The sequence below is a fragment of the Abramis brama genome (genome assembly GCF_963993115.1).
Source record: "Abramis brama genome assembly, chromosome: 1".
NCBI lineage: Eukaryota > Metazoa > Chordata > Actinopteri > Cypriniformes > Leuciscidae > Abramis > Abramis brama.
This window is the reverse complement of record NC_139963.1, coordinates 38,447,820-38,457,907: the sequence shown is the minus strand read 5'-3', so window position 1 is coordinate 38,457,907 and position 10,088 is coordinate 38,447,820. Positions and strand designations below refer to the sequence as shown.

Here is a 10,088-nt window from a genome sequence, read left to right as displayed (position 1 = left end):
GTTTGTGTGAGAGAGAGCTCGCGCATCACTGATACAACGGTAGCCTACTTTTTTATCCATAAGTAATGAACGCGCTAGTTTTCATACAAAATAAATATGTAACATAATTAGGTAGGCTACTTTAGTTATTATTAACACAATAACGTAACACATGAAGGCTACGTTTCTCAACACTGAGAATGAATAAATAAACGCCTGTTTCTCCACTCGTGCTTATCAGTAATCCACAAATCACACGTGCTGTCACTTTTGAGAAAAATCAAATTCGAACGGGTATCAAATATCAAGCAATATATTCAAATATCTACGAGTCAAAAAACGATCAGTCAAAAATGTGTCATGAAGAGGAAAAAAACATAAGTCGCACTGGACTGCGTTAACAATGTTACGGACGGGACAGTTCTCCGTTACGGACGTGAGCGCTCTGAAAGCGGCACTAAAAGACTGCTTTAAAACTTTCACAGAGACCTCAAACAGACAGCACAAAGCCTGTCTTTAAATTTAATTTCGTTTTGTATTAATTATATCTTAATTTTGGTCAATGTTTCATCAACCAATTGCCTGGATTTATAAAAATAAGAAGTAAATAGAAAATATTTGAACGCGTGAACCTGGAGCGCGTCTCATAAATGAACCGAAACCTACCTGCCTCACAGACCTGAGACATATATAGAAAGCATTAAATGTCTATTTTTAAACAGAACAATTCAAAACGAAAGAAAACAGACTGTTCTCTGCTTATGTCATCTGTATGAAATGTGTATTTCTCTCAGGTGCGTTCACTACTGCTAAGATCGCGAGTCGTCAACTTCATCTTCAACTTCACATGTCAAATATCGGCCTGTTCACATCGGCCATATTTTGACATTGGAACGATACCGATGTGTAAAAAAATGACCATATCGGCCGATATTATATCGGTGGCCGATATATCGTGCACCACTAGTATTAATATTAGACTTTAATGAAATTCAGTCATTTTAATGATTCTGAATTTTAAAAAATACAAGCCTATATGCCCCGATACCACTTTTTCCAGAACGAGTCCGAGTCTGATACCTATACTTTTAGTTTTAGTACTTGCCGATACCGATTACCGATACCTGTACTTTCATTGCATTTTTAACTTTTAAAAATATTGGGCAAAGAATGCCTTATTATGTCTGTTACACTTTTGTAGGAGCTACTGTTCATATTGTTGCTCTTATCATATTGTATCTTTAATTTAATAGCACAGTGAATATTTAGAGTTGCTTCAGGGCTTAACCAGTCAAGAGCAGTGAGTGATTTTCTATGTCTATAAAAACGTAATAAAGACGTAACTTTACATTAATTAAATAAAACGGCCATGAATGAGTGCATGTTGGAAATAAAAATGCTGAATTTAATTCTCTCTCTGTTGACTATGCTCATCATTAGTCATGCAAAGTTGCGTTCATTGTGCTGTTCATTTTGATGCTTAGGAATGTTCCAGCATGGCCACCGTATGCAGCTCTTAACACGATCCACTCATTTTAAACTTAAATACCGGTAATATAAACATCTACTATATAACCTTTATTTCACTAATGAACATCTAAATAATTACAGCTCTGTGGAAATGATTATTGAGAGAATATGAGAGAAGTTCTGTGTAAACATAGAGATACAAACAGCGCTCTGTCAGCAGGTATTTCATAATGTAGTAGACCAGCTAAAAATTATTAATTCTGTTAACATGCCAGATGAGATTGACTCTGTAATTCGCTGTTTTGTTTATATTTCTGCAAAATTCCACAATTCAGCGTTCCATTCTCTTTACTCCTTTAGTGTATTGAACAACACCTAAACCTTTTAAAACTAGTTTAAACGAATGCTTACATTTATGGGGAGTTGATAGAGTCCACTGTTCTTTATTTTATGTAAAATAAAAAAATGAAACTGGGATATTATTAAGCTACACTTTAGTAATTCAGGTTATTTAGAATGTTTTTATTTGTTATAATTTTACATGCATATTCGTTACCTGTTTGTTTACTTGATCAAAGATTTTAAAAAAGGCACTTTGGTGACAGTGCACTAGGCTATATTATTTTAAATTTGTGTACTCTTTCAGACTCTATCAGACTCTATTTATTGCTGTAGAAGTGTGTTTTGGTTTGTATGCAAGGAGGGAGTGTAATTGCAGAAATTACAGTTTTTAAAAGTGTTAAAACAGTTAGTTCCGTTCAGTGCTGTTATAATTGTCAAAAACAGAAAACCATAAATTATCAGTTCAATATAACGGGCAGACGGGCACATAAACATGCATATATTTGGTATTGTTTATATAATAACCTCTAGTTTTTTAGTGTTACATGTGATGTTTGCTTTAAAGGGTGCAGCTATGAATGTTTAAAGTTGAGATCAATATCATCAGTGCATCTAGTAGGAGCAGTGGAAAATGATTTTGGAAGGTTGCTTTTATTTGACTAGCATGCTAAACATTGTTTGCCTTTATTTTTGCATATGCGTGTGCTTGTGGTGGAAGGGTAACACAGAAACAAAGTGTAGGCTTTACGCTTGGGTTGTTTAAGGGACAAGATGTAATTTGTGGTGCGAATGGGGGGTTCGGTGCTCGAGTGTGTTCACCCCTAGTCAGTAGCAGGTGTGAGGAAGTGTCTGTGTCACACTAAACCGAGTGACCGAAGTGCACACACTAAAAGCCTGTCAAACAGCACCTGGTTACAGGTTATCTAATACTGTCAAATACACACAAGGTTTACATAAACAGAATTGGTTATGTCTAAAGTAATAGCAAACAGAGACATTTTGAGAGAAAATCTGGTGCGTGTCATAGTGTGTGTCATATGCATGTATATTAGACGCGTCGCGTGCAGGTCTTAACCCTCTACCGCATGGTGTTGCCATATGGCAACATACTCTTTGTGTTCATTTCCTTGCCACTGTCTCTTTAAGAAAACATTCTCGTGGTTTTTTTTTTGGAATGAGAAGACCTTAATTTAGCTAATGATGTAATTTGGTTAAGTCACATGACATGCAGTTTTTTGCTGTGGCATGATTTTTGACAGACTGCGGTCTCTTGTTGGTAGTTGCTGAAACCAAACTAAAACGTCAGTAACAAACAAGGACCAGCCCATATCACATACACCAAAAAATCGGAAATATCACCAAGTTAAGATGACACATTCACCGCTCAAAGTTTTTATGAAATTAGTTTTTGGTAAATCTATCAAATGTCTGTGTTGCCAAGCGGCAACACTGTGCAATAGTGGAATGACATTATTGCAATAGTTTAGCTAGCTACACTGAACAAAATTATAAATGAAACACTTTTGTTTTTGCCCCCATTTTTCATGAGTTGAACTCAAAGATCTAATACTTTTTCTATGTACACAAAAGGCCTATTTCTCTCAATATTGTTCACAAATCTGTCTAAATCTGTGTTAGTGAGCACTTCTCCTTTGCCGAGATAATCCATCCACCTCACAGATGTGGCATATCAAGATGCTGATTAGACAGCATGATTATTGCACAGGTGTGCCTTAGGCTGGCCACAATAAAAGGCCAGTCTAAAATGTGCAGTTTTACTGTATGGGGGGTCCGGGGGAGTCAGAAAACCAGTCAGTATCTGGTGTGACCACCATTGTCCTCACGCAGTGCAACACATCTCCTTCGCATAGAGTTGATCAGGTTGTTGATTGTGGCCTGTGGAATGTTGGTCCACTCCTCTTCAAAAAAGATTTGAAAAAAATCAAATTTAAATGGCATTTTTTTTTTCTAAAAATTTCTACTGTTGTATGTTGTTGCCATATGGCAACATATCATAAAGTACCTTAAAACAATATTTTTTCAAAACAATGTTTTTACAGCACTTCAAGTTAAGCCATTCTAAGAAAAGAAAAAGAGTAAAATATTTTTTTCTATAGGTCTATCATAATGCGTGCGGTAGAGGGTTAAAGAGACAGTAGCCTAATAGTAAATATGCTGCTGCTTGTCCTTAAAGGGATAGTTCACCAAAAATGAAAATTCCGTCATCATTTACTCACTCTAATGTTGTTCCAAACCTGTATTAATTTCTCTCTTGTGCTGAACACAAAAGAAGATATTTTGAAGAATGTGGCTAACCAGACAGTTGCTGGTCACAATTGACTCATATTTGTTCATTAAATTTCTTGAATGCTACTGTTAAATACACCTACTGTAGTTGAAAAAAAATAAAGCACTGTTTATTTCATTATATTAGGGTTGGGTACCGAAACCGGGCACCGATATGGTGCCGGTACCTAAGTAACCGGACCGAATCAAAACGTGGATTTCGGTGCCTCATTTTGGTGCCACTTTAATGCCTCAGCTGTCGGCTGAAATATTTACCCTCTGGTTCTCCGAAACGGACGCAAGAAACATCACCGCATGTGATCGCTAGTTAACCCTTTGACGCGTACGATCGTTCACACCAGTGTGCTTAATGTTCAGATCGCGTGATCATCAACTTCTAAATTCAAATCTGTGTTCGCGCGTTGGCTGGCGCTGAGCCAGAGAGACAGACGCGCTCAGCGCTGTCATCACAACTATTCAGTGTTTTCAACCACATTCTTCTCACACTTCACCAGCCACTTACTTTAATGTATTTCGGGAGAAGTGGATGAATTAACGTGTTGTAGCCTGACAGATTCAATTCTCTAAACTGCAGTGTGTAATAGCGCCATTGTGCGTTACAGATCAACTAACATGCATCATGATCATTATAAAGGTTTCTTAAATGACAAAACACATTCACTTAAATGCATTTAAGAATAAAAATATCAGCCAAGGACTGACTGACATAACGCAACCAATCACAGTTCGTTATTTGTTCCGCGTCATGTTTATTGTGAAAATGTAAAGTCGAGGATACAATAACAGACCGGCGTACAGCTAATATATTATTTATTCAAGAACTTTGTGCAAGTTTACTGCAACAATAGAGCCGCGAACCTCACATACTTTTGAAAATACAGCTTTCGGTTGATCCTGATGAACGTTTATTGCCACAGTTGTAAACATGACAGCATTCTTCTTGCGTTCTAAAATAACGCTCACCTTGTGCAGGACATGCAATAAGTCAGGAGAGGTGTCGTATTTGGCCAGAGAAGGCAAAAAATGTGAAAAGAATTGCTGAAATTTAAAGCTGGTTTGTAGCATACCAAGAATACAGACTACTTTGTGTTATTAGTAGGCTACTGCAGTGTTATTTAGTGTTAAATTATTGTATTTGGGTTAGGTGGTTTAGGTTTTATTGTGAATTTGTTATGTAAATCTGTTGTGTTTTGTATTTAGACTACTTATATTTATTTATACCATGGGCTGTTTAAATACTCGATTCTGATTGGCTGGAAGGTGTGCAGTAAAACCGTTTAATGCACAGGTAGTTCCAGTCAGTTTGATTACAGTTCGAAATTAATCCGCTACATTGGTAACCATAGTAACACAGATACACTTGCAAGCAGAGTGAGAGACACATATGAAAACGTTTATTTAGGTAGGCTAAATGGATGAATTTTTCATATCGTTTAATTTGTATGGTGAATATGGCAACTCTGAGAAATGGGCCCAGGCACAAGACGAAATAGAAGACTTGGAGAAGACGTTGAATGACAAAAAGCGGCACAAAGAATTAACAATAAATAAATGACATGATTAGTTCAAATAAAGATTGCCTTGTCACTGTCAGTGTTGCCTGTCATTCATAAATAATTTTAATAAATCCATTAAAGAATCATTAAGTTAGCTATATGCTTAAGCAAAGAGGGGACGTTAGCTGCTAACGTTAGACTTTAAAGAAGAGACGCACACAGGTAACTCGCGCACGCATATCTCTCTCTCTCTCTCTCTCTCTCTCTGTCTGTTCCTTCTCCTTCAGTTCTCTGTCTCTCTCTTTTAATAATGAATTTAAATAAATGTGAATTTATTCAAATAAAAGCAATCCGATGGCTCTACTTTATTTAAAGCGGACGGAGTGCAAGAACTAACTTAAGAAATAACCGTCATTTTTACACGTCTGTTAAGAAATTACACTGTAAACATCAGTTACAGCTTTAACTTATTTTTAACTTGGCAAATAACCAAGGTATAAGCGGGATAATCCACGGCTAGCCATGCATTAAAGAATTTTAATGCACTTCGCGTCGGGTGGTTCTTCGCCTCTACGTCGTGCATTAAAATCCTTTAATGCATGGCTAGCCGTGGATTATCCCTTACATATTTACTCTAAAGAACTTTTTTTTTTTTATTGAAAAAAATAAAATAAAAAATTCTTAAAATTGAATATATTAAAATTTTAATGTCATTCACCATCGTTTTGAGGCTCTTTTTTTTTTAAAGTATTGATATCGGTACTGTTTTAAAAGTATCAATTTGGCACCGGTATCAAAAAAACCCAAACGATACCCAACCCTAGGCATATACCAGGCATATATTCCGCCCCCAGTAGCCTATTTAATTCAATTCACATTTATTTGTAGCTATAGCATTTTTCACAATACATATTGTTTCAAAGCAGTTTTACAGAAAATGCATGCGTCTAAATTACAATTTAGAGTGATCTGTTATCAGAGGTGACTGTGTGTAAGTAGGCTAATGCATTTCAATTAAATTTTCATTCAGTTTCATTGTTAAACAATGCATTAACAGTTAAGGCAGAAACAACGAGCTAAATTTAAAGAATACACGTTAAATGATTAGGATACATAGAAAACTTTAACATTGGTGCTTTTTACAGGCTCAAAATATGAGTGTAAAAAAGTCAACAAACTTTTTTTTTTTTGAGGTAATGTAATGTTGTTAAAACGGATTTTATTTTTATTTTTTATAAAATTGGTATCGGAAAAAGTATCGTCCAGGAAACGGTATCGAAGTCAAGGTATCGGTATCGGTATTGATTTTTTTTTTACCGATACCCAGTCCTATGTATATTAAGTCGTGTATGTGTAGTGTGTACATTTGTTCTTATTTTTTAATAACAAAGCAAATAATGAAAAAAGATTTTTATCTTTACCACTTTGGCCTAAATGTCTGCAATTCTTTTTTATTTTACATTGTGTTACCTTATAAGGCTTTGTTTTTAAAGCCTTATAAGGTAAAATAGGGACATTAGTTTGGCTGTAATGCTCAGTCAGCTGCAAAATAGTAAAACCAACATGAAAAAGAATCGTGATTTTCCTGAAAAAAAAATTGTGATATGATATTTTTGCCATATCGCCCACCCCTAGACCACTTTTATTATTAATTGCTATCAGGATGAGAAGAGAGTAGCAACCAGTATAACAAAAAAATGCCTACCCTACTTTTAATGCAAACATTTTTTTTCTTTATTTTCTTTTGATTTTTGTGGTTTTACACATTATTACCAGCAACAACTGAATATATCGTATCAGTCAAATCAGTTCACCATGGAAATACTGTCGTCATGTGTTTTCCTTTCCTCTCTCCTGGCAGTTGGTTAGTATCGGCTCTTCATACAACTATGGAAATGAGGATCAAGCTGAGTTCCTCTGCGTGGTCTCTAAGGAGCTGCACAATCAGTCATACGGCACAAACAGCGAGCCCAGTGAAAAGGCCAAGGTGAGGATAACAGAACCCTTTTACAGTCTCCCATGCACTCTTCCCTCGTGCACGGACAGAAATAGTCACTTGCGCACAGATCGTAAGAAAATATCCCACAGCTCTGCTCTTCAGATGGTCACATGGCATAACAGTACTCAAAGAGTTGATTAACCAGATCAAATGTGTTCATGCCTGAGTGTTTTGTTTCCCTGCATGCTGTGCACACACTGAGGATGTGGAATTACTTTCTTTTTTTTTGTTTCTCAGTATTTCTTGGTGAGGCATCATTTACATATCACTTAAGCTGATAATTAGGTCTCTGCTGAATGCTGAAGGCAGTGTCGCTCGCTCTCTCCCTCCCTCTCTGAGTCTCTGTTACTAGTGCTCAATTTGCCGCATGCTGTCTGGCTGTACTCGTGCCTATTAGAAAGCCCTAGAATTATATCCTTAGCTCATCTAGTCTGCTTTTTTCTCCCAGATAATGATGGAAAACCTGCTTAATGTGTAATGCTCCCCCGCCCCAGGTCAACAGAGGTCATGTACTGTAATAAACACATTGGAGTGAGATCACCAAGGCATTGTTGTACGCTTCCTGTGAGGTTCGCACAATAGCTTGAACAAATAAGCAAAGGCCTCACGTTTAGGGCCAGGGGATATAGCAAAAAAAAGTCATATATGATTTTCATGTTTTTTTAAAGATATTCAGTATCACATATTTATTTACTTGCTATGCAATGCCTTAAGGGTAAATATTTTTAGTATTATAATTTTTTTCAATTTCAACCATTAGTCAAGTAGTTATAGTTATATATTTATATATATTTATGATGAAATATTTATTTATGATAAATATTTATTTTTATATTTATATTTATATATGTTTGCAGTTTGGTTGAAATGGATTTTTTTTAATATAATATTTATATTATTTATATAAAATAAATATAATACTAATATATTTATTTATTTATTTATTTATTTATTTTTCTTTTGTTATATTATAATTTTATTAATATTTTATTATATAGATTTTATTTTTAGTTTCCATATTAATTTAGGTTGATTTTTAGTAGTTTTGTGATTTTTGTTTTTATTATTTTTTTAAAATAATTATTTATTAATATATTTTTATTTCAGATTTAGTTTAAATGTAATTAAATTGTAGTTCATTGCCAAGGTAGCATTTCTAATATTCATTTACTTCAAGTTTTTCAACTAACGTTTATATTGTATTTCATTCATTTTAAAACAAATGTTTTTAATAGTTTTAGTTAACAATAATAACCCTTATTATTATTATTATTATTATTATTATTATTATTATTATTTAAGCATACAGCCATATTTATTTACATAATTTAAAATGTTTTCATAAATTATATGTACTCTGCAGATACTTCTTTGCAGTGTTGAAGTGATGTGCAGAAATGAACCGAACTGATTATTTATTTATTTTATTTTTTGGATGAATTTTAAATCTTATTTTGAATATTTAATAGGTCTCCCCCTGTTTTATCTAGACATGCTGACTTTCATCATCCACTCCATCCATTAACAGTTGTTCCTCTCTTACAGATTCTTCAAGAACAAGGCTCTCGAATGTGAAACAACTGTTTTATTTCCTCCGGTCCTGCAGTTGCCGGGCAAAACAACATGCACCATATCACACCGAGAGAGAAATTTGACAAGCGGGATGACAACCTATTTAAAGTGGATATTCTGTTTCGATTTAGAATAGACACTTGTTTGTGCCTGCACAGTTATACCGGACTGTTGGTTCTTGACATCTTGAGATCTATCTGAATCGTTTTGTTTGAAAGGTAGAAATATGCATGTCATTAGTTAGCTGAGCAAAAAGGGCCTCAATCACCTCTGGTCCAATCATATTTACTCAGGGTCTCTAATCGACTTTCACAAAATATGTTTATCACATCATTTTTGGTCCAGTGAGCAATTTTGTCAAAAAAGAAGAAAAAAAAATATATATATATATATATTTAAAACTGTATATTATGCCAGGAAGTTAAATCTCATCATTTGAAATTATAATTAAGAGAGTGGAAAAAGTATTTTTGATTGAGATTACAATATTCAGATGGCTTATGTATAACGTTGACTGGTAAGGAATGGTGGATTTTTATAGCAAGGATTTTTGTTTTAGCATGTTTGTAGGAACAGATGAGATGATGATGATTTTATTGATTTTTTTTATTTTATTTTTTGACTTGTGTAGTGTTAGTTTTTATACCAGAAGGGTGAAAGAACATCCGTAACAGTTTGCCTCAAAGTTTCCTCACGTTTTGTGAGGTTTTACTGTTGCTGCCTTGAGTTGGTTAAAAACAGAACAGAAAAATGTTTGTCTTCCATCCCCACTTTCATTCCATGAGGATTTTTGTTAAACTGGAATTTTTTTTAAGTTGAAAAAAACAAAAAAACACACACACCTGACACTGTTAACAAATGAAACGCGTTGACTTTGTGAAAGAGATGTTTATAGCTAGATTTGGTTTAGTTGGAGAATTAAG

At 34.5% G+C, this 10,088-nt stretch overlaps 1 protein-coding gene across 1 annotated transcript in view; it reads left to right on the top strand.

Annotated features, from left to right (window-relative positions):
* Positions 1–9,524, top strand: part of kctd5a (potassium channel tetramerization domain containing 5a) — a 16,862-nt gene extending 7,338 nt beyond the window's left edge. The window contains exons 5-6 of the mRNA XM_084088715.1: positions 7,456–7,581; positions 9,139–9,524. Coding sequence (XP_083944841.1) covers positions 7,456–7,581; positions 9,139–9,168 — 156 coding nt within the window. The 3' untranslated portion in view covers positions 9,169–9,524. The remainder of the gene's footprint in view (positions 1–7,455; positions 7,582–9,138) is intronic.
* The last annotated feature ends 564 nt before the right edge of the window (positions 9,525–10,088 follow it).